This window comes from Daphnia magna, linkage group LG7 (assembly GCF_020631705.1).
Source record: "Daphnia magna isolate NIES linkage group LG7, ASM2063170v1.1, whole genome shotgun sequence".
Lineage (NCBI taxonomy): Eukaryota > Metazoa > Arthropoda > Branchiopoda > Diplostraca > Daphniidae > Daphnia > Daphnia magna.
In genome coordinates, this window is record NC_059188.1 from 6196890 (window position 1) to 6220938 (window position 24049).

General features: G+C 41.9%; 4 protein-coding genes, 1 long non-coding RNA gene and 1 other non-coding gene across 6 annotated transcripts; all 6 read right to left on the reverse strand.

The window, feature by feature from the left end:
• Positions 1 to 748: 748 nt before the first annotated feature.
• Positions 749 to 8012, reverse strand: LOC123474730. The gene has a single exon (XM_045177197.1). It carries the CDS (start codon positions 8010 to 8012, stop codon positions 2184 to 2186), a length of 5829 nt encoding a protein of 1942 aa, XP_045033132.1. The 3' UTR covers positions 749 to 2183.
• A 14-nt stretch (positions 8013 to 8026) lies between these two features.
• Positions 8027 to 11204, reverse strand: LOC123474731. The gene is made up of 5 exons (XM_045177198.1): positions 11013 to 11204; positions 9254 to 10397; positions 9108 to 9185; positions 8589 to 9035; positions 8027 to 8517 (listed from the first exon to the last, which is right to left on the reverse strand). The coding sequence occupies exons 1-5, from the start codon at positions 11019 to 11021 to the stop codon at positions 8027 to 8029; spliced, it is 2169 nt and encodes a 722-aa protein (XP_045033133.1). The 5' UTR covers positions 11022 to 11204.
• Positions 11205 to 12640: 1436 nt separating this feature from the next.
• Positions 12641 to 13610, reverse strand: LOC123474733. Its single transcript, XR_006649666.1, has 2 exons — positions 13393 to 13610; positions 12641 to 13319 (listed from the first exon to the last, which is right to left on the reverse strand). It is a non-coding gene; the product is annotated as an uncharacterized LOC123474733 (long non-coding RNA).
• Positions 13611 to 18646: 5036 nt separating this feature from the next.
• Positions 18647 to 18729, reverse strand: Trnal-uaa. Its single transcript has one exon. It is a non-coding gene; the product is annotated as a tRNA-Leu (tRNA).
• Positions 18730 to 19841: 1112 nt separating this feature from the next.
• On the reverse strand, positions 19842 to 22270 carry LOC116927340 (WSC domain-containing protein 2-like). Its single transcript, XM_045177200.1, has 4 exons — positions 21031 to 22270; positions 20604 to 20903; positions 20270 to 20519; positions 19842 to 20197 (listed from the first exon to the last, which is right to left on the reverse strand). The coding sequence occupies exons 1-4, from the start codon at positions 21548 to 21550 to the stop codon at positions 20047 to 20049; spliced, it is 1221 nt and encodes a 406-aa protein (XP_045033135.1). The 5' UTR covers positions 21551 to 22270; the 3' UTR covers positions 19842 to 20046.
• A 137-nt stretch (positions 22271 to 22407) lies between these two features.
• Positions 22408 to 24017, reverse strand: LOC116927339. Its single transcript, XM_032934351.2, has one exon. It carries the CDS (start codon positions 23862 to 23864, stop codon positions 22749 to 22751), a length of 1116 nt encoding a protein of 371 aa, XP_032790242.2. The 5' UTR covers positions 23865 to 24017; the 3' UTR covers positions 22408 to 22748.
• Positions 24018 to 24049: the final 32 nt, after the last annotated feature.

Here is a 24049-nt window from a genome sequence, read left to right on the forward strand (position 1 = left end):
CACCTCACACAGCGTTGCCAAACTATATCAATTTTTAATTTTTTTTATTTTTTATTTTTTCCCCCCCTAATCAGGGGGGAACCCTGATGCAGGGTTCTATGACTCTGATTAACTATGATTAAGATACTTATTATAATTTAAAATCCGAATGGAGCTTCTTTCTTTTTTATTTGTTTGTTTCCCAAAGGTAATTTACTACCGCTAGATGACGTTTAACTTGACACTAGTTCGTCCAGTTTGAACGTTTCTTAAACAAACTGTTTGCCCATCGATATAACTAACTTGCTCTACTTGATTACTCACAGCCTCAGTCGTCAGTTTTTCCGGAAGAGCAAATGGTTTCCGGGTTTCTGTGTGGCGAATTGGCGTCCAGGCTGTACCCTATCGGGAACTTCCTGAACGGAGTGAGGGCCCCTAGTATTTATGGCTGTAACTTAATTACATATTCCCTAAAAATGCAAAAAACCCACTTTTTCCCTATACCTTCCGTGTTAGGTCGAACTATTGCGGACAGGTGCTGCCGCCTACGTTCCTGAAAAACATGACACTTTGGCAGATAGGGAATCCTAGCTTATACCTCTAAACTATTATACCATGCTGTCGGGCAAGCTTCTTTGGCTGTGTTTGCAGTCCTGCAACTGCAAAATACAGTCAGTTGTCTGCGACAGATTAAAAACGTTGAACCAAAATGTCTTCATATTCAACTTAATAGAACCAGCGAAAATAATAGAGCCGATTACAATACATATCATTGCCAATGACGTGACGTATAATAACTAGGCCTACAACAGAAGAAGAACAGACGGAGTAAGCAAATCCTGATTCAGTCAGAGAAACAAAAGAGCAAAGAAGGAATGTAACATCTGACGAATCACTCATATGAAAAGCTAAAACTCTTGGAAAAACAAAACAAGAATTTATCAATTCAAAATGTTCTCCGTCCACTTATAATATGTAAGGCAATACATTCAGAAAATTATGGTGTTTTCATTTTCGGTTACATTAAATGCGATAAAGTGGTGAACATTTCTGAATTGACATTCGCTAGCCTTGACATTTGGTCGGAAGTGACTTGATGAATTTGTTGTCTCAAAATGTCCAGAATATTTTCCACTTGTTGTTCCAGCTCAGAGTCAATGTCAGCCATAATTTTTTTCTGAAAACGCTTAAATTCTTCAACATCGAGGTTTTTGGCAATGGGGTCCTTTGGATTAGCATGATTCTCCAGGCCTAATAAAAATTCGCGAATGCAGGTGAAAGTGATGCGCATCAATTTCATTCGCACCTCGTAGTCATTGAAAATCGGTTCCATAAAGCGAATTCCTTTATCAGCCATTTCTTGTGTCAACGGGATTCCTCCCACTCCTGCAATCTCTTTTAGTTTCAAAGTCGTTTCGTCAATGATTTCACAGACCCATTTTTGCCCTTCTGTAGCCCATTGCGAAATTAGTTTATTCAACTTCCCCCTGACGAAATGTTGAGATGTTTCGAGTCCATGAAATTCGTTGAATTGGGTCAGCGCCTTTCGAATTTCAGTCAAGTTTTTGGTGACAAGTTTCTTAGTTTTTCCGAGTATAAAGCTGCCAAAATCTTGTAAAAGATAATGAAGTTGGATGTGAAAGTGTAATTCGGTTTGGTGGTTGAACAATCCAATCTTCTCTACGCCCCTAAATAGTAGTGTTTCACGTCCTTTGTTTATTTGGTCTCTGTTTTGTCGTTTCCATCTTTCCAGACCGATGGCTAAATTTATTGCCTTTCTAAAATCAGTGTTTTCAGACGAATCATATAATTTGTAAATTGTTTTGATCATTTCGATTGGCTCCGTTTTTCCCATGACACTCCTTAGCCTTTGACGAGTATAATCGGCCCAAGTGAATTTGCTGTGTGTCAGGATAGTCGTTATGGCGTACAAAATGTCTGAAGCTCCTCCCATTAACAATACATTTTTGCTAAATCCAAAGGATAGCATTTTACCCTGAAGCAGGAAAATTCCAACACCAATCGAAGCTACACCAACAACACCGGCGAACGTTGCTCCCAGATATGACTTCCAGGACCTTTCTCCATCCTTGATGTCAATAACGTGATTGAATGCTGCGAGGTCAAAAGTGTGCAGTTCCGTAGAAATGTTCACGGTGTTTGGAATTTTTCGAATATCCATTTCGATAAGATCAAGAAAAATCTCATATTTTTTTCATCCTAGGAGCATAAATAGCTTGGCGGCTTTTCAAAAACCTCCGGACACATTCACGCTCGTCTTCATCTTCAATTTCCTTAGTTTCCTTCTCGATGAGTGTTGCATCTTCCGTCACTCGAGCACCAGAGATGACGTGAGCAGCCATCAAATCACCAAGCAAATCTCGATAGGGTTTTAACGGCAATAAATTTATGGCTTTCAAACATTTGGGATCTTTTGCAGCCCTTAGCCATTGACGTTTAACTATTTCAGCGACGAAAATTCTGGCAATCACACGCATGACCGGTTCCTCATAAGCAGGACATTCGGGATAGCTGAATTTTTGGTAGTTGGACGATAATTCGCCATTTGAATCAATGATTTGCTGATCAATCAACGCCTTCCAAACGCAATCTCGTTCGCTATTAGAAATAATATTAGCTTGCGTAAAATCATCTTTCTCCAGTGGATCACAAAATTTCAAAGTGACAGTTTCAAGTTTATTGAGATTGAGCTGTGCAATTTGATTCAATTCAAAATTCTCCTTGCGGCGTCGATACTCTTCTTTGCCAAGTCGTTCGATAACGTAACGTTTACTGAACATGATTTTGTTTTGCTTCAATAAGTCTTTCATGTTGTCGTAAATTGGATTATACAACACGTTCAGACAGTTGTTTTCGTGATCAAAAGAATCCAATCCAAACTGAAAGTCTTCAATTTTGATCCGATTTTCTCGACTGAGTTTTTTGCTGTTCAGATTACTACTTGGTTCGACATCACATTCGGAGTCCAACACGATGACGCAATTCATTTGAGAACACAAGCCACCTTTCACCGCTTGTAATGCACCTTCTTTCCTCAGCTCCTCCCAGAACGCCTTTCTTGTGCACGGGATCAGATTTTCTTTTTTCAGATTTTTCTCCACCTGCTTTTCTGTAAAATTTTGCCTAAATACAGACTCCAATTTGTCCTTCAGATCCTTTTTGATTCCGTGTTCGTTGGCTACTTGCTGAATGATAGCGTCCCTATTAGGGATTGTATCGGTGTCGTTGAGCCGACAGGTGATGCATTTTTTTTCTACCAATAATTCAAACAATTTGTCCGCTTGCTCAGGGCAAATTATACGTTTTTGTTCAGATTTACACTTTGATTTTCTTTCCTTCTGGAAACGTACAAATTCTAATCTGATATTTTGTAGGAATATTTCAGCCTTCTTAAGAAAAGTTTTTTCTTTTTTTTCTTCCTTTCCAGCTTCCTTGAGATTAGAGGCTGAACAGTAATGGCTGCCTATTAGAGCTCGGGCTGAGCCGATAAAATATTCCAGAATTTTCACGATATTGTCTTTTTGTTGTTTGTAGGCGTCGACGACGCAGAATGACGGGGTTTGGTCAGGTGTTGCAAGAGCTACTTTGCGGTAAAAGGACAAGTGCATGTCTATGTTGTTGCTCAAAATAGTTTCGCAATTTTGCAAAATTTGAATAAATTTAGGTCTGTTTTCTTTAAAATCTTCTTGAATCAAAACGAAAGCAAAGTAGTAATGAGCAGCCGGATACAGATCACTGTCCCTTGAGTCAATGACTCGTTTCAGAATTTCACTTGCCTCGGACAGCGATGACTTTTGCAGAGCCAGATGTTTTGCCAGGGTGACAGATCGAACTGGCGTCATCCAACTATTGTCAGTCATGTTGTTATCTGGCAATCCAAGTCCAGTCCGAAAATGTTTGAGAAAATCGTGATGATAGGAATAAGTCAGTTTCAAATGATCCTCTGTTTGGTCAAGCCACAAAGCCCATATGTCAAGTACACTATCGCAGATTGTCTTAATTGCCTGATCTTCACGTTTTTGGTTTTTTAATTCTTGCTTTAGTTCAGTGTAATAAATAGACAATTCGTCAAAAAAATTTTGCTCGTGTTCCATTGTCCTGAAATCTTCTTGCAAACGGGATATCCGTTGTTTTTCTCTCCATTGACGCTCCTCCTTCATGCTTAACCATTTTCCGGCATCCCACTTCTTTCCTGTTGGCGATTCTTCGTATAGGAGGAAGGTTCCACTTCCGGGTGCTCCATTTCTAGCTGAACGTCCCATCGCCTGCTCTTCAATTCGCTCATTTTTTGGCAGAAAAGTTAGACAAATGTGCAAACCTCCGTTTTCTCTCAACTCCTCGCTTATTTTGATATCCGTGCCTCTACCCGCTAAGTTGGTGGCGACAATCACGTGACCAATTTCAAGTGATTTACCTTCGAAAGCAAATTTTTCATAATCACGTGTGTAGCAATGGATGTGGTTATCATTGAGTTTTGATCCTAATGCATTTTTAAGGTATCGGCGAATAACGTTCACATCTTTGATTGATTGACAGAAGATGACGAGAGAACGAGCTTTAGCTTGATCTTCAGGTTGAATAATCTGTTGTGTTTCTTTGACGATGGCATGGAGCCAGTGGTCCTTTGATTTAAAGACTTGCGTTGGTTTCAAGTAGAAACATTTTTGGAAAGCTGTTGGGATGACAAACTGAAGACTTTTGTATTTGGTATGCATAAATTGTCGTTCTGTTTCAGATCCCAGCGTACCTGAAACGCCAGCTGCTTTTTTATAAGCTTGGATGTAAGTCGCATTAGAAATGAAAATGGATTTTAGATTTTGTGACGTCAATTTGCATCCCTCCTTTAGCTGAATAAATTGATGCAGTGCTCCATCCCACTGCGACGAGATCTGGTCCATCCCTGTGTCCTGATCAATTATAATTACTTGAGGATGGAGATCTGGGCTGGTGTCTGTTCGGTCTTGATCGACGACATAGTCCTCGTCTCGTTTGAGTTCCAGGGCCTGCATGGCATTGTCCAGCCAATTGTCGAGATGACGATCGACAAAGGACATCAAATGCTCAGGTATTCGAATATTCCGCTCGCGTTTCGACACGTTACGGAGATAAAAGATAATCTTGGGATCCAATTGTGGTTTGAAATTGATGGTTTCAATCTTGTCTTCCATCAACAGTCGTCCTTGTGGGTCAATTACTTTTGTTTCAATTAAGTGGTCCCAAAGCGCATTCTTTTCCGATGGTTGGTCCTTCAATGGGTTGTGAATCGATTCTAAATCATCTTTAGATATAGCACCGTAGAGGTCGTACAGAACAGCTGATTTAACGGATTCCTTCATGTTGAATTTATCCGATCCGATGGAAGAACTGCGTATTTTTTCCCAAATAAAAACGTAAAGAGACTCGAGCATCTCCATACCAGGGATGTCGTGCGATAGGTACAGCGTGTTGTTACCGCGATCGAGCAACATGCAGTCGACTTCATCAATAACGACAAGGTCCATGGTGCGGTCACCTCGGATGCTATGACCGTAGAATTCATCCAGCAAATAATCTCGCTGGAAATTGGCCAATTGTCCATAAACGACTGCTGCATTGTAGGCTTGTGTTCGTTCGTCCACCCATTGGCTGCAATTGTTTGCCACACTGACATTGAAATATTCGTAAAGATTTCGCAGTCCACCATCGGCCACCGACAGCGTAGAATCACGGCGAGCCAGGACGTCATTACTTGTAATAACATCGATTTTCTTATTCTTTTTATCTTCGTTTCGACAAAGGGCGAATGCGATTGCGACACCAGTGACGATAAGCGATTTACCTTCACCGGTTGATACTTGTGTTAACGTGTTTTTGTAATCAGATGTCAGCAATGTCATGATCGTAATTCTCTGGGTGTCCCGTAGTCGGAATATTTGTTTGTCTCCATCCTTTGTACATGTTTTTTGTACGGCGTAGTCGTAGACAAAGACAAAATCGACCATTGACTTATTATCGTTGAGTTCTAAACCATTTGTCTGCCATTGCTTGATCAATTTCTTTATTCTTTCCTGCTGCTTGGATTCGTGTTCGTCAGATTCTTTCATTTGATCTGACATTGATTTAGATTCCTTCACTTTTGTTTGCACATCAGTCAATGTCCGGGGATATACCTTTGTTATGATTAACTTGTCATTCGTTGGCGCGTCTTTTTTCATCTTGTTTATAATATCGTCAATGTTTCTTTCGTTATGTTCTTGGCTAGGAGTCACTCCCGGATACAGATTGTTTTGCAAAAGAAAAACGGCCGTTTTCAAGTCCACAGTCTTTTTTAATAACTCGTCACAAAAGTCTTTGTTGTTTTTGAATTCGAGTTCCAGTAACATGTAAACGGCCTCATTCTTGAGTTTTTTATTCTCTTTTGGAGAACTCGATTCACCGATGGGCAGCCGATTGACTTTTTTTTCCCACATTTTGCTTTTTAAAAAGTGATACCAATCGCTGAGAGGCAGTAGCTCAAGCTCCGGTAATTGCTGACTTGTGATCCCGTCGTCTTGTTCGAAATCCGTTGCTATCAATTCCATGAGCCGCAACAATTTCTGCGGCTGTAACGCAGCACAGTTGTCGGATGTGGCAACCGATTTTCGTAATAGAGGAACCAGAGATGGCATTCCAACGGCTATTTTATACAACCAGTGTTGTATATCGCTATTTGCAATAATATCAGAAACCGCATGAGAAAATCGGTCGTAAATTTCAAGCATAACAAAATCGCATCTCCAGTCGACGGGTGAGACATTGTTGATAATATTCAAGTAGAAGATGGGACTGAGATTGCGATTATTGTGCTCGGCTATCCATTCAGCCAACCAGCAGAGATCGATTGAATATTCATCTAGCAATTTCACATTTAAATTTTCGCCACTTTCTTCATTTTCCTGGAAGGTTTTCAAAAGCAATTGGAACAATTTATCTGGTGTGTCACCGTTTTCAGGGTCGAGCGTCTTCAAAGAATCAATGACCTGTTGCTTAGCTCCATGTTTTTTAAGGAGGTCTAAGAATTTGCGGAAGTAATGAGTTTGAATGGGCTGATATTCAAAAAAGGCCTCATCAATTTGCTCACAGTAATTTTCCATCATTATATTGGGCTCGACTCGTTGCCATTCTCCGTGTCCGCGATGAAGAATACATTGCTTGTTGGAACTGCTAGGATTCAAGGTTTCATTGTGCGTGAATGAGGATAATTGATCGTTGTAAACATGGATGGTCTTGGCATGGATGATTGCTAGTATTTCCACCTCAGACAATTCCAATGAGTTTGACGGTGTCTCAACGAACTTGGCGTATTCTTCAAATAATTTTTGACATTCTGACGCGTTTTGCCAGAGGAATTCATTTTCCTCGCTGTTCGTCCGTCGAAACTCGAAATAAGCATTTTTCATGTCAAAGGCTACGGGATAATCCAATGCATTGCTTTCTTGCACGCGGAGTACAAACTGCTTGACGAAAGCCAAAACTTTGTCATGCTTTTCCTTTTTGCGGGTGAATTTTACCAATTCGATTCGGTTTGATGGTTCTTTAGGGTATGTTGGGGATGTTTTATTCTGCCGAATGAATGTTGCAAGATGTTGACGAAACATTTTCACGTTATTGCAAACATACAATCCGCTTGAATTCATTTGGCCGAAAATGCTGTGAATAGCGCTATCGACGCCGCTCATCGTTGGCAGCATATCGAGGCATCGAACGTCACCAACTGGTTTTTGCCGGAAATCAACTGGACGACGTCCAACTGATCGTCGGCCGACCAATGAACGAGAGGTGTCTGAAACTTTGTTCACGCTCAATTTCTTTTTTAATGCCGGTTTGACAAATCTCATTGATCCAATGTTCTCAAGTCCCCGACTGCACTGGGACGATACCTGATAAAGCTGAGTTTCTTTGTCTTCCATTTGGCTGACTAAAAAGTCGACATCTTCTGTCAATTTTTGTTCCTCCCAGTCATTGTATAACTTTTCCTGCAGGCTTTGTGTCATCTGCTTCCGCTCGTCTACTTGAAAAAGTGGTGGGCAAGACTTTGGCGAATGATGCCCTTCTTTTTCGTGGCATTAACTACCACTGAATGCAGTGACTGGACTTGGCCGTACGCAGATAGGCCATGGTGAGCGATCGACGCATATTCTCCTTTCCTTAGTTTGGCGTAATAATTATCAGGATCGTTTGGCTGCCTTGTAGGTTTCGTAGTGTCGTGTTCCATCCGAAGCCTGACATCATTTTCGAAGCCGATGTAATGACCCGTCTGATTTTTGTTTGCAGATGCCTCAGATGTGTCCAGCCTGTGGATGAAACCAACGTCTCCTACAGGTGTTCCCGTGGCGCCATTAGAACCCATTGCTTGGTAGACACCCATACGCACAGCCCTTGGTTGACGATTTTCCTTACCAACGACTGGAACGCTGGATTCGAATGCGAACGAGTTTTTTCCAGTCATGCATTCAAAGATCATGGTGCCTCCAGATCCACCTTGTCCGATGGAACTTCCTGGTTATTCCAATATTTTAAAAGCTATGTATAAAATAGTTTAGTTTACGAAGCGAATGATGTACGTGTACCTTGGCAGAAAACAAGCGTGTGTTTTTTTGTCTTGGACTGATAGTAGGATACGGTGATTTTACTGCCATCTTTCGCAGTGCCGTCGATGAAAAAATTACCTCGGTAGTCTGATTGGATATCTTTGCCAGATTTTCGATTTTCAACTGGCAACAAATCGTTTAGCGTCGTCAAAACGGTTTGAATTGCATCATCTGGAACTTTGTCTTCTGTCTGTTCTCCCGTTTCGAAGATCGACATAGAAGGAAACGCTTGATTGAAATATTCTTTGGACCACTTACTGGCCTTTCTGTCTGGCTTTCCTTCACCATTAGCTTCACCATTAGTGCCGTTTTTTCCGTCTCCTCCGTCACCTCCATCAGAGATAATCTTCCATTGTTCAGCGCCGAACATTTCGTTACAAATGATGTGTACTTTTCCACCGCTAGTACCCGGTCGACCAGGTTCTCCTGCGTAAAATTAAAATCAGTGAATGTAAAAAAATTTGAAAGTCTCTAGTGCTGATCAAAGTATTAGACTACCGTTTTCGCCCGAAATATCCCAGCAGACGCAGAAATCGTCCACAAAATTATGAGCCGCCTTCGGCTCGGTAGTCTCTTCTGCGTTTTGTATTTTTAAAAGCAATCGAATTAGAATAAGAATAAACAACAACAGCAAATAGCTATACCTTTCGCTTGAGCGATACTTTTATGGCCCTTCCGGCACACTTCGTAGTCAACAAAGATCTTATCAGCAACGATTCCCACGTTTGTTCCGTGCCAGGTTTTGTTCTCTAGGTGGCAGTCGATGTGAACGGATGACAGTCCGACCATCTGGATTTCTTGCACTTCCGGATTATTTTCTTTCAGTCGTTTCATTTCTTCAATCATTTTACTGACAAACACAGAGACGCCTTTGATGAAAATGATTTTTCTTCCATATTCGTCCGTGATTTCAATCGTCGTCTTGGGAAACAGGAATGGCTTGCACGTCTCTTTGACCAAAACTTGCAACTTCGGTGCCCATTCTTTTTCTGATTTTAGATAATTTAACCATTCTGATGATTCGTTTTTAGTAAAATCTCTGCAGCTTGCAAAAATCTCCACCAGTTGGTTGATCAAGTCTTTCCCGTTTGCGTCATCAAAGTCTTTGACGTCCTTTCCCGTAAAATTTTTCTCCAAAACATTTTGAATTCCTACGTCTTCACTGGCGACTTGTAAGAGCGCATTAAGTGCGACAATAAGTTCCCGATTTCTCTTGCCATTAGTTTGATCTTTACCAACGTCATCCAGACACCTGGAAAAGACTTTGTCAATGCAAGACGCTTTAAATTGCTTGAAATAACTGGCAACAAGAACCGAAAAACGGGAAGTGTTTTTGAAAAGATCCACCTGATCGAGTATCAGTTCTAAATATTGACATCCTGCGTCACACAGATTTGTCAGTTGACACGTCGCTTCATTTAGTTTGAGGCCAATATCTTCAAATGAATTGATGGAATTTAATTCTTTCAATAAAGTGGGCATTTCGACGCCGATATCGATTTTTTCATCATTTAGGTAATCAACAGCCTTTCGTAAACTCTTTCTCAGCCACATTTCTAATACGACTTTAACGTATTGTCTCTCGATTACAGTCGACTCCAAACAAGAAATTTGTCGATCCACAAACGACTCGATGTGTTTAACGGCATCTTCGTGCATTTTCGATTTGTCGTCTAACTGAATCCAACTTTTGATGTGTTCAATAACGTCATCGCTGTTGTTAAGCGATTTGGGTGTTGGGGTATTGGAAATCTCGGGGCATTTTTTTCCGTCCATCGTCGTTGGAACCTATATTTTAACAAAATACAGAGATTGGGTATAAATTCAAGTGTCAACATACTCGTAGCCGTTGGCAAATGAACTATGAGCCGTCGTTAAACTCGCTGAACGTTGTTTGGTGTGTGAAGCCGTAAGCGAATGTCACCATAAAAGTCAAACCACAAGTCACAAAATTTAAAAAACAATACAGCTATCGCTACGGACACCATATTAGGAAAATAACTTATGTCAACAACTTTAGACGATCACTTTAATCGAAATCTAGAAATTTCTAATTCTTAAATTATTATTATTTTTTATTTTTTGTTTTGTTTTGCCCACAGTCAGAATTGGTGGCAATTTGGCGTTCTTTTGTGGCGATTGCTTGTCTTTTAGATATCTTTTTAGAAAAAACAGAATAATTATTTAATGAATTTAGTTGCAAAGAGTTCTAAAGGAAATGAAAACCATAACTGTAGGAAATAAATCCCAAACGATTGGTAAAGTGCGATACGGTAGAGCATCCCGTGATAACAAGTTTCATGTATCTACACTTGTGATGTTATTTTGTAGTTCTAACAACTCAACCGTAGAACAACAAACCCCAAATGAACAACTAACTCACAATCTTGAAATATTGCTTACCAAGTTCATGGTTGTTTTTTAAATTCGGATAAATTGCACTGAGATGTAAGTTGTTGAACTTCAATGCGTGAAAATAGGGCGCGTTAAGCCTTATTGTGCACCAACCACGCTATATAAGTTTATTTCGCAATCATGAAAAAGCGTTGCGTTCTGAAGAAGCCTCTGCTCCCTACTGCTGTTCAAACGTCACTGGCAGTCTGGTTTTTCTAACCTTGAAGCCAAAGTGTATGGTTATCATAGGAACTTGAGATCGGTTGGATTTTCCCGAAATGGACACGCCACTTTTACTTATTTTTTTGGTCGCGACAAAATCAGATAGACTACGTCTTATATTATTCTGTTAACACCGCAATAAAGAAACGATGTTGACACTGAAGTGAGTTGTTTTCGACCTGCGGCAAAATGCAGTGTCATTCGGATCGTAGAATCAGCAAAAGGTATTTTAGAAACATAGACCTTTTACCCCAGGCAAATTTTTTTTTTATCTATGCTTTAAGCAGAAAAAAACAGACAAAAGCGGAATTGAATTTGTGTTCAGCGATAGCCTTAGGTTATGTGATTCTCCGAAAATGCAGTAAAGGAAGGGTTTAAAAACGACTGAAAATAAATTATACTTTCGTTTAGTTTTCCGCAGACAGCTAAAAACGCAAAATGTAAACAACCGTTGTCAATTGGTTTCTCAAGTTTTCTCGAGTCCTTAAACAAATTTTTTATACGAACGCCTTTCTTCTCTTCTCTTTAATATTTGAAGGGACTATTTTTTTCTCATTTTGTTAAATCATATACAGTCATGCTTGCAAGTTTCTTTAGCAGGCAAATGGGTCTATACTCTATATCCTTTCATTTTGTTTGGACGGAAGGGATACTATGGTGCCTACCATACCCTCGTTTTCTTTCCATTCTTCTCTTCCTCTACGTTTCAGTTAATTTTCCTACATTTAATGTTGCACCTTTTTCGCGGGTTGCAAAGAAAGAGAAATAGGAATAGCATAAAGGGGTACGGTAGGCACCAAAGTATCCCCTCCATCAAAAAGAAATAGAAGGATATAGACCGATTAGCCTGCTAAAGAAACTTCCAAGCATGACTGTATTTAGGCTTTCGGCTTTCGTCAGCTCAGGTGTAGCCATCATTACGAAAAGCAGTTCCGGATTATTATTATTTTTTTAATTGAAAATAATTCGCTTCACCACACCAAACATCTATGTGGTCAAGCCGCCGTAATTGCCTTTGCCAATGCAAAATAAATCATGCAAAGCTGCATAATGAACGAATCGTAAATAATTAACGAAATATACGTAACTGAAATGGTAGCAAGCCATTTGATAAAGAAAAGTAAACAAAGAGTGTTATTTCGTTTGTTTTAACATGGAAATTGATTTATCAAAAGCCTCATATAAATTACTTGTGCCGTTGTGCGTAAAAGAAAACGCATCGTACTTCGCTTGAGCTCTAGTATGCTACATACGTGAAAACATGGGCTCTTGGCAGGAAACGTTGTTCACTATAAGCCTTCCCAATGTTCTTTTACAGTATTTTGTCTGTTATTTTTCTCTAGCTTCTTGTTTGGTTCTCGCTAAACAAATCTCTGTTTTCCCTTTAAAAATAAATGGTAAATCAATTAACAGAATTCTAGTAGAAAAGGCACGGTATATACAACAACATTTAACGATATCAACAATCAACTGTACAAAGATAACACGATTTTTATATACGTAGCCTACTTAAGGTGCGAAAATCTTTTTTCTTAAATATCCGTGGGATTCAAAAATTAACCAGTCGAAAATGATTTCATTATCTGGCTAGCACGACTTGGGTCGAATCAAATTCAGGACAACGGAAACGAATTCCCGACTCCGAATCATGTGGATGGTTGAGTGGGAGGTGTCCCCTTGAAAAACCGCCGAAAGATGAGACCGTCCGTAAATAAAATTCTTGTTGACGTCTGTTTTAAACAGGCGTCTATATACTAAAACATTTTATAATAAATTTTTTTATTTCTCACAAGTTTTTCGACAATAGAAACGAAAACGGGTTTTGTAAGTTTAAAAGATTCCACCACACCAAACAATTATTTTTTTAAATTGCGACTGTATGACCGTCGAGGTTTCCAATCACAGTTTTGTAACAGGTAGACGATGGAATGAAAACAAAAAGTGTAATTACGATTCAATCGCGTATAGTAATTTCTATGAAAATTTATACGGTCACAAGTATCTCTGAACGCCGCCGGTTGTGAGGATGATTGGTGAGGCGAAACAGCCAACAACTTTTTAGCTCACTTTGCATATTGTAGCATTCATGGCAAGCTAGGAAAAAAAACGAAACACAAACTATCATTATCCAAACTTTAAACGGAAAAGCTACAGTAATTCCACTTACATGCAAATCTCCAGTATAACAGACAACCAAAGTTCGTTCAAAACCACGTTGCTATTAAACAATAGTTGGCCGAAGGAATTGGGCACTGGACGCTGAAATCAAAATCAGTTCGCGATAATTGATCACGAAATCGTGTAGATCAATTTGGCTGAAAGTTGATTTGAAAAATTATTTGTTTTCAATATTGTAACAGTATGTTGTATTGACGGTTCACAAGACTAAGACTGCCCACTGATACACGACCACGGGGGACTATATATGGGGGGGAAACACTGACGTCACACGTCCGGTAGCATTCCATACCGGATCACATAACGTGGTCATTGACCACGTGACATCCCCCCCTCTAGCTGCATTCGTCCCCGAATGCATTACTAAAAAAACAAACATTACAAAAAAAGATATACCGAAAGAAAACCGGGAACATTGGTACATGATATAGGCCACATGACACCCCCAAAAAAAACATCATCCTTTTTTTTTCGGCGGTACTCCACCGCCGCGCACGTCGCTTCTTAGCTTCTTCTTCTTCGAACTCCTCCACTATCCGTAGGCGTTCCCGAAGGTCGGCCCTATTAACGTCTCCTTTTCTCCCGTGGCACCACTGGATGCTGAACACAGCCACACTGGCCATGAACAACGCTGCTCCCACACCCCATAGCTCGAATGGGTATGTATGATGTTCCGCCGCTCGTTTTTCCCTCTCCGAGTCGTCTACTGAGTCGTCTACCGACCGCAGTTGAGTAGGTGGGAAAAGTTCCCCCATCCGCGGTCCTAGTAGTCCTAGCAGAAGGAGAAAAGCCCCCACTGCCACCTGCGGCATTTGTCCGTATCGTACTGGTGGCATCCGGACTCGTGTCGATCGACGCACCTGATCGTCCACCCTTTCATTTCGAGCTTCTTGCACCTCCTCGTCCAGGGGTATAGTCTCTCTAGTTTCAGCCTCTCGGTCACGGATGTCCTTTCCCCTGGCCTCTATTGTCTGCCCTACTGCCGTACACAGTCCTAGTTGGTCTCCGGGCCACGAAAAATAGTCGCCATATTCCACTAACACTTCTCGGATCTTTTCTCTGTCTGTCGGCATTAATCCTTCTCCAATCCTGCTGTCAAATTTGTGCTCTCGGCGCGCTTTCTTCTCTGCCTCTGCTGTCGCGACGGCTACTGGCGTGTCTCCCTCCTTGATTTCGGTCACTGGCTCGATTATTCCTAACACCGTCCCCTCTTCGATCCATTGTTTGTGGTCCGATAAGTGGGTTATCGCCATCTGTCCGATTGTTCCCACTCCGCTAACTAGAACCTTTCCCGTCGACACCCTTTTCGTCCTCTGCAATGCTTGGGATGGTTCCACCAGTGCACCTTCGCCAAACCCATTCAAATCTAGTGGTTGAGTTGCGACCACTTTCCTCGATCGGGGTGGGACCCAGCATCCATTCTGGACTACTAGTTTCGGTGCTTCCTCCGGCATCTCTTCCACCGGTGCTCCCATGGCAGTGTCTCCAATGAAGATCTCCGGTAGCGCCCCAATCTTCATCCGCGTTCCAAGTTTTTCCAACATGTCCTTCCCCAGAAGTAAGTCGATGTCGCCGTCCAGAACCAAAGCCTCCCCCTCAACGGTCATCCTCCCATCTGATACTGACAGCATTGCGGCTCCTCCCGGTTGAATCTCCTTGCCGTCAACTGATACTAGACGATTTGCGCGCCATGGTGTCACTGTTATCCCTAGTTCTCTTACTAATTTGGGCGAACACACGGACACTCCCGCCCCTGTATCTATCACGGCAGCCACCCGTTTTCCCCAGCACCACACATCCAGTACTACCATCCTCTGGATGTCGATTTTCAGAATTGGCCATGCTACTACCTCCGGGTCTACATGCTGTGTCCCTACTAGACCAATTACTTGCCTACCCTCTCCAGCGAATCGCACCTGCCGTTGCTGTTGTGGTGCCCCTCCTTCTCGCTGGGAGCTCGGGCAGTCACGACGTATGTGTCCTATCCCTTCACACCCGTAGCATACGACCTGTCCGTCCGGCGTCCGACCCCTCAGGCCTCCCTGACCGTATGTTCTTGTTGGACACTCTCTCCCGATGTGTCCCTCCGTCTTACATCTGCTGCAGATAGGTTCCCCATCCGAAGTCCATTTCAGTATCGATCGGTTATCCGACCGATACTGTTGACTCTCCGCTCTTTCTCCTTGCTGTTCGGCTGCCCCTGATGCGTTCCTCAATGCAACGGCTCCCATCAGTCCCTCTAGCAATTTTTCTAATCGATCCATTCTCTCACTTCCCGCCGTTGGTGTTTGTTTTCCGACCACGCCCATCGCCCATTCCTCGTGTCTTGCTCGGGAAGTCATTTCCTGATACCGCTTAATTTCTTGAAGGAATTCGTCACATGAGTTGGGTTTCAAACTCCAGAGTTTCTCTAGTAAACTTGGCTTGAGTCCTCTCCATAGGTGCGCCAATCTCGTAGCTTCGGACATATTCGGGTCTACTCTGCGGCATAAATCCAGGATGTCGTAAAAATACTCGATCGTGGATTCTTCGATTCCTTGTTTGCGTTCTCTCAGTTTCGCTTCATTGAATCGATTCTGATTGACTGGCTTGAATTGCTCCAACAGCTGTGTTTTAACTCCTGGTACAATTGGCGGTCCTGCATCATCCTCCCATTCGGCTGCTAGTTGTCCCGCGGCCTCTTTGTATGAGTACCACTTCTGTGCTGCCCCGGACAGCGACAGCTCCACGTGGTCGCGAAGTTCTTCATCTCCCCATCGATTATATCTCCCGATTCTTTCGTATCGATGCATCCACTGCACGACGTCTTCCCCGTCCTTCCCCCGAAGGTGGGTGGGGATTGGAATTTTATCTGTGCGGCCATCGCGTGCCTTGCGCCCACTTGCTGTTGAGCTGCTCTGAATCCCCGGATGTAGCTACTGATATTCGACGATCTTCTTCTCAAATCCGTGAAATCCCACTCTGGCTGCTCTTCTCCGTGTTCTCCCGATCCTTCTTCCTCTTCGGCGTCCTCCCACCGCTCAGTTTCCTCCTCACTGAATGTGAGATGATACTCCTGCTGAACGGATGCCGGTCGCTGCTCCTGTTGGGGTTCGTTAGCCCCGTCCTCTATTTCTCCTCGTTCTTCCGTTCCGCTTTCCCTCAACGGTCGACTGCGCGTCCTCGCCCGCCCCTGGGATGCACTCCCGATCTCGGGTATACCCCAACTACCCCGTGCCACGAACCGTCCCCGAGCGTCTCGGATTCTCTCCCCGCTCCTTACGTCCTCCTCTCCTATCATCTACTTCCCACAATCCTCGCACCGCCTGTTTCTTGCCGAACTCTTCGGCTCCCGGTTCACTTCTCCGCTTCTTGCCAACAACTTTGGCTCACGGTTCACTTCTCCGCTTCTTGCCGAAAACTTCGGCTCACGGTTCACTGCCCCGATTCTTGCCGAACACTTCGGCTCACGGTCACTTCTCCGCTTCTTGCCGAACTCTTCGGCTCACGGTTCACTGCCCCGATTCTTGCCGAACACTTCGGCTCACGGTCACTTCTCCGCTTCTTGCCGTACTCTTCGGCTCACGGTTCACTGCCCCGATTCTTGCCGAACACTTCGGCTCACGGTCACTTCTCCGCTTCTTGCCGAACTCTTCGGCTCACGGTCACTTCTCCGATTCTTGCCGACCACTTCGGCTCACGGTTTCCGCTATCCACTTTCCCTCAATGTACCCGTCTGCCCCGCCTTAAACCTTTTCACCGTTTTCCCCCGGCGTCTCTCCGTCGTTATGCTTTCCCCGATTGCCCTACGGTCGGAGCCGTGACCCCGTACCCCAACAATTTAAGGTGCTAAAACCAGTTGGGTCGTCGACTCTCAGGGGTCCCTGACAGCCACCGCCTCCGTAGCACAGAATCGAACAGAAACACAACCACAAAAGAGACTTACCGGAGGTTCTGCATCTCCACCATGTAACAGTATGTTGTATTGACGGTTCACAAGACTAAGACTGCCCACTGATACACGACCACGGGGGACTATATATGGGGGGGAAACACTGACGTCACACGTCCGGTAGCATTCCATACCGGATCACATAACGTGGTCATTGACCACGTGACAATATGATGGCAGCCATCTGGAATTTCGTTTTCAAAAAAATCACGAGCGTATACGAGGCTTCCTGAAAATTCGTCAAGGCACAGAATGACGACATCGTCCGCCTCTCGTCTGATAAGTTTCGTGAGCACTAATCCAACAGGTAGGGGTTTTGTGTTGGTTTCCCTTTATGGGCGATTGAGTCGATCCTCCAGGGACATAAGTTATTTTCAGCCCTGTCAGTTGAGTTGATTGTCCACTGGATGCGACATAATAGTCTACTCACCTTTTTAAATAAAAATAAAAGAAGAGATTGCATTTTATGTAATGTCCTCTCATCTAAAACTGTCTGACAGAGAGGGAAAGAATGAAGGAGTGATTTAGTTTATGACTTGTTTCTCTCTTATACGACAGTCGGTTATGATATGGTCGCACAAAAGACGGAGAAGTATAGCCAGCAAGAAGGGAAGTGATGGTAAGAACTTTGGCGCAACTCAACAGTATTGTGTGATAAAAAGAAGAATTGCAAAACCAAAAATTTGAAACTCGGTTGCTGTCGTCGCTTCCAATCGCTGTACAATTGAGACTCTGGCCAATCATTTAAATAGATCTGAAACAGACTTACCATGTACCAGATATGCCTTTCAAGCGTGGAACTTGATAATCGGGTGTATGATCATTTTTCATTTTCTTTACCATACCTTAGGTAGAAAATCTAGTGAGCATCACAGTATTTATTTTATTTTTATTTATTTTATTTTTGTAATCTTTCAATTGATGCTCGTGGTTTTTTTTTTTTTTTTTTTTTTTCGTGCGGTTCTAGCGAGAGGTGATGCCGGTTGAGAATGAGGGTTGATTTTGGGGTTGTGTATTGCCAGCTTAAACTCCATTCCCTCAGTTGCCGTTAGAAATCAGCACATTCCATTCCCTATAGATTTGTTTCGATGTTAAAAATCGTAGTTTTCCTTAATTGGAAGCTTAGCTTAGAATTCGAAACCCCCAATGAGCCACAAAAATTAAGTTTTGCAACATAATAGTGCACATCCGGGGTTTTAATTAGGATCATTTAAGGGATTTAGTCTTGCCTTCATTCTCTGAATCATATATAGCAATTGTGCGACATTAGTTTTAATTCTTAGCCACTCTATCATTATATAATATTTTTAATTACTAGGTGTGAGGATCGAACTCACGTCTTTATATAAAGACCAGATCTTAAGTCTGGCGCCTTAACCACTCGGCCAACCTAGTGATATTTATATGAAGAGGACCTAGGTTCTGAACTCTAAACCCCTATTAAACCACTATAAAAGCTGGGCCAGTAGAAGCTGGGGCAGTAGAAGCTGATCCAGTAGACTCTGAGCCAGTAGAAGCTGAACCTATTGACGCTAAACCTGTCGAAGCCAAACCCGTTAAATCTGGACAGGCCGTGGGTGACCCTCGGTGACCTTTATGAAGCTGAGGTTGCTGAAACTGCAGTTGGAGCCGCATGAAGTAAACGCCAGAATGTCACCTAAGCATAAAGAGCCTCTCGTGAATATGCAACGGTATTTTCGTCAACCCTGATGAGATCGGTATTTTGCCATGAATTCGCAGAGCTTGGGGCCAGCCACTGACGAAGAATCAAATTACAGGTTTTATTTTGTTGCGGACGCAATGGCACGGTGGATAAAGGCAATTGATGGAAACCTGCTTTTGCATGCATCTATTTAAACGCATCCTCGCGGCAGCGTCCACCGTTTTCTGTTAGTTCACCACAGGAAGGGCTGGGTTCGTGATGGGAGGTTATCACGCACGCACAGACTCCATCTAGGAGTGGAGACCAACAGCCCCAAACAAACAAAATAAGAAAGAATAAACAAGTTACGCTAGATGGCTTTCTCTGTTTATCGTTTTTTTCCATTTGAATTGAAACATTTTTGTCGTCTATAGCCTATATTGGATAATCTAACGTAATTGCCGTAGAATTAAGTTTTCGTTCCCCTATTTGGAACTATAAGCTGGTGATTTCATCCAATTGGAAATGCGAAGACAAATAAGATGCAGAACCAGAAAGCTTAGAGGTTTACTTTAACTCACTTGCTTTCTGCACCCTGCCTTTTGTTTTGGGAAAACCCTGTTGGCAACAAAGACAAGTCAAAACTCCGAAAAAAACCGTCACAAAATACCAAATGATTTCATTTTATAGCCTACCTTTTACAATGTTCCAGAAGGTGACTTTTTTATTGTCACGTGGAACACAAAGAGTCTCATTTTATGCCAGTACGATATAACTTGCACGAAAAGGCAATGAATAAACGAAAATTAAAAATTCACGGATGAATAATTTACTACGGGTTTGGACGATTTAAGATTAACCTCTCTAAAAAGACAAAACATGTAATTTTTGAATATCATAAAAAATTTGCAGATTACACAACAACTAGCAACAATTTCACATTATTTTAGTTAACATTGAATTTGCTTATTCTTCTGTTAGGAAACGCTTCCATCAATAAGCTCAAAATGAAGAGAAAGAGCTTTTTAAAAACAGATGAAATTAAAAAAATAAAAAATTTATCACAGTGCTTAGCCGTTCCAATGGCCATATTGGTACATTGGCGTGTAGAAATCGTACATCTCGACAGGTAAAGGGTCCAGCCCTCGTTCTTTCAATGCCATTTGCACGCTTTGAATAGATTTCAATATCAGCAAATGTTGGCTCTCCGTAAATGGGTTCCTAATTAGCAAACGAATAAGTTAAAAACCTTAATTCACAAAAATAATCCAAAATTGAATTTTTTAAGTCTACTTTGGATAATTCTTCGGACCAGATTCACTCCGTTTAAATGTGTTGTCCTGATTGTGACGAAGCACGCAATCTAGTCGATCTTTATTCACGTTTGAAATGCCTAACATTTCGGCCATCTGCAATAGCTGCGGACCCGTGTCCCGACGCAATTTCTCGTAGTAGACGACGCCCCCGCGTTTCAATCCTCTGATCCAAACTGTTGCCAACATTTCCCAACTAGCGACGCTGCGACTGATGAACTGATCCCACGCTTAAAAATCAACGCGTTATAAAATGTAGCTGTCAATTTCCTTTACATTTAAAAGAAAAATAATCCCAGTTGGTTTAAACTCACTGGATATTTTGCGGTCTCCAATTCGTACGGGTTCAAGTCCTTGAGAAAAAGCTTCGACTGGAGCCAGACCGGCCATGTTTCCACCGAAGGCAAAGTTCCGATAAGACAAGATAGCCTTAAAAGGATTGCGTATGACGAGGATTCCATCTCCGCGGAATTGGTCAATCTCCTGGTGGATCCGCTTTTCAGTCGATTTGTTGGCCATTGCCATGTTATAAATCACAGAGAAAAGCGACACATCGTGAGTCTTCTGTAGCAAAGAACAATTGCAGTCCTTGTTTAATTCGTACGTGCCCCCAGCTGTTTCGTTCCACCACGGGTTCCAGAAAGAAAAATAGAAAAGAAAAATTTGGGATGGTAATTTTCAAGGGTTTCCATTTGTTTTTTGTTTTTTTGAGAAATGCCGACGACCGAAAAATAGCTTTACCTTTGGAAATGAAAAGCTCATCGCCCGGGTAGATGGTATCGATGTACAGGCCAGTCACGCCCATCAACAACATACGCAACCAAGTGTTTCCACTTCCAGGGAAAGACACCAAAGCTCGAGGTTGAACACTGTTTTCTTCAAGAAGATGAACTGTGAACTGATTGCATAACGTATCATTGGACCACAAATCGAGCCAGTTGAGCGTTCTGTTTGGATGAGTGGACGGTGCTCCCATCGCTGGTAAATTTTCAATCCTATCAATTTTCTTTGATGAGACATCTGCTACAGGTTGCTGGATTTCTACCTTGACAGCAGGTGTTAAGTAAGGCAATACGCGAATTTCATTTTTCAACTCAATGATCGCATCGTTTTTAACGTCCACTAGTTGCTGCTCTGGCTGATCGCGGATGTCTTCGGCGTCGTTTTTTGAAGACGTTCTTAGTAACATGATATAACAGCAAGAGATAATGGCAACCATGGAGAAATAGTGAAAATGGCGACGAATCGAAACGAATCGCATTTTTTTTTTTTTTTTACTTTAGTGTAAAGTCACGAACAAAAAGTACTGACTGCGTCGCTTCGATTTGTCAGCTTTCAATGTGATTTATCACGCATTCAAACTAGGTATTTGCTGTTTGGTGAAAAACCGGCTGCTAAGAAAAAAAAACTTACGTTCTTCACCAGTTGGTGTCAAACAACCGACTGCCGTCTAGTTCTGTCGAGCGGGATATGTTTCCAACAAAACCGATACAAGGCTACTTGCGCCATAGACCATCTGCGGAGACCCTGAGAGAGCTGAGAATAAGCGGAAACATAAGCTGAGGAAAATGAATTAAAAATGATCCATAAAAACCTGTAATCGATTGTAACAGAGACAAGTTTTTTTGAAATTTAAGTTTTCTAATGTATTTTACTTGGGCCTGTATTATCAATCTCTGATATCTGCCCATGCTTTATATTAGTGTTTCACAAAAGTCGTATATATTCAATCTGTATTACCACTCTGCCACACTTGTAGTCTACTTTGGTTTTTTTAACAATTGTGTTTTCCACATCATGCTGGCCAAAGGCTTCTTTACGATCAGTCAAGAACCATCCGAAAGCAACAACAACTGCAATTTCTTGTAGAAACTTCTATAGTTTAGCCTAATAACTTAAAGTTACGCGACTATTATATAGCATTCCGCATTTTCCCATTTGTCTTTTTGCTGGAGGGTTTGACCACCAACAGCTGTTTTATCTCTTGTAAGTCATGGCTATATTTTTTATTTATTTATTAATTAAATTTGTATTTTATTTTATTACTTCTTTTTTTTTTGCCTTTCATTAAATTTTTTTAGAACTTACCTTTGTATTCTCTCTTTTTTTTCCATTTAGTTCAGACAACAAATTGTATTCCATGATCTCAGACTACTGTAGCGTTTTTTGAGAAATTTTACAAGCCACATCGTTGCATGATAAGTTGTGGGGTAGGAGTTTTTCTTTTTTTTTCACCCAATGACCTTTAGAATTTACATATATGCACACAGAAAGAACGGGAAAATCTAAAACTGTAAAGACAAGGCCGTATTTTTCAAAGAATTTGATAGCCTACTGAAAACATATATACAAGTGTGAAGTGAGACCCCTTCCCACCACCCCAAAAAAGAGAGAGAGTAACAATTCATTGTTTTTGAATTTACATTAGAGTGCGTTTCTTGTTGTTGTTTGCACGAAATTTAACCGGCGTAACCAAAACTTAGATAATTTGTCACTTTATGCAAAAATTCGTTGGCGTAATCATCGCACCACTTAGCTTGCCATGAATCTTTACCGAACATTAAGTTGATTAGAGGTTTAATGTTTTTGTTCCAGTTGACTGGCAAATAGATTTTTACTGGCAAATGCGTGTCGAATTTCAACGTGAAATTTTCCTGTGACATGTTAGCAACGTCCCAATGATTTCGATCGAGACGACTAAAACCATCGTCAGAAACCCGATAGACGGAACTATTGCCATATTTCCCCATCCATTCCGTCAGTCGAATACTCGTCATACGTTGATCCATGTACCACGTCTCCTTGCCGACGATTAATGGACCTCTAGACATTTCTCCAAACACGTCTTCCAGATAATTCAAGATAGTTTCGGCATCGTAAGCGATCGAATGATTATCATTCATTACTTGTCGCCAGGTGGACACGGTGGCACCTATATTACTCATCGGGTACATGGGATAAGATTTATTATTCATTAGGAAAAAGCCACAACATCGGCTGTGAACGAGGATGACGTCCATGTTCGGACGGGGGATGTAGTGCTCCCTCCGCAACGGCCAAAGATCTGAATCGCTTGTAATCAGATAGTCGTTATCGTTTCCAGGAAATCCCGGCAAATTGACGGCGAAAGCTCTGGCCGTCTGACTGAGTTTTGGCCGTTGTTCTAGTGATGAGGCGATGAAGATGATGCTCACTCGCCGAGCTTCCAGATGAGACAATATGAAGCTCAAAGCGGGATCGTTTTCCCATTCGCAACGAGAGCCGATGATTAAAACGATCGATCGAAAGCCAATCCGCTCCCATGCTAAAGCGGTCAGAGGTAAATTAAAGGCGTAGTCGTAAGAACGATAACTTTCGCCATTGGGGGTGTTGGATCCAAAAACCACGTAGTTGACTGGTGGCCTTTTCTCAACATGTGAAATCTTGACTTCATTAAGTTCTTGCTGGATTGGTAATGCTTGCGCTGCTACTTTGTTTTGATCTAATGTGTCTTTGTTATTAATTTGACGTAAAACAAAAACAAGAAACAAAGTTAACGACACGAAAACGACCGGTCGACGATGAAACTGAGCCATCCCTTTGTTTTGAACTTGTTACCACCTACACTAATGCAACAGCAGTGTTTTACTTTAAGGCCTACTAAATGTTAACTAAACTCATCCTCGAGTCTTAGTCGTGAGGAAACACGTCGGAGAACCAACCATATCTGGTGCTGTGAGTACGAAAGAAACTACAGTGACTTTGAGTTCGACGTTAACAT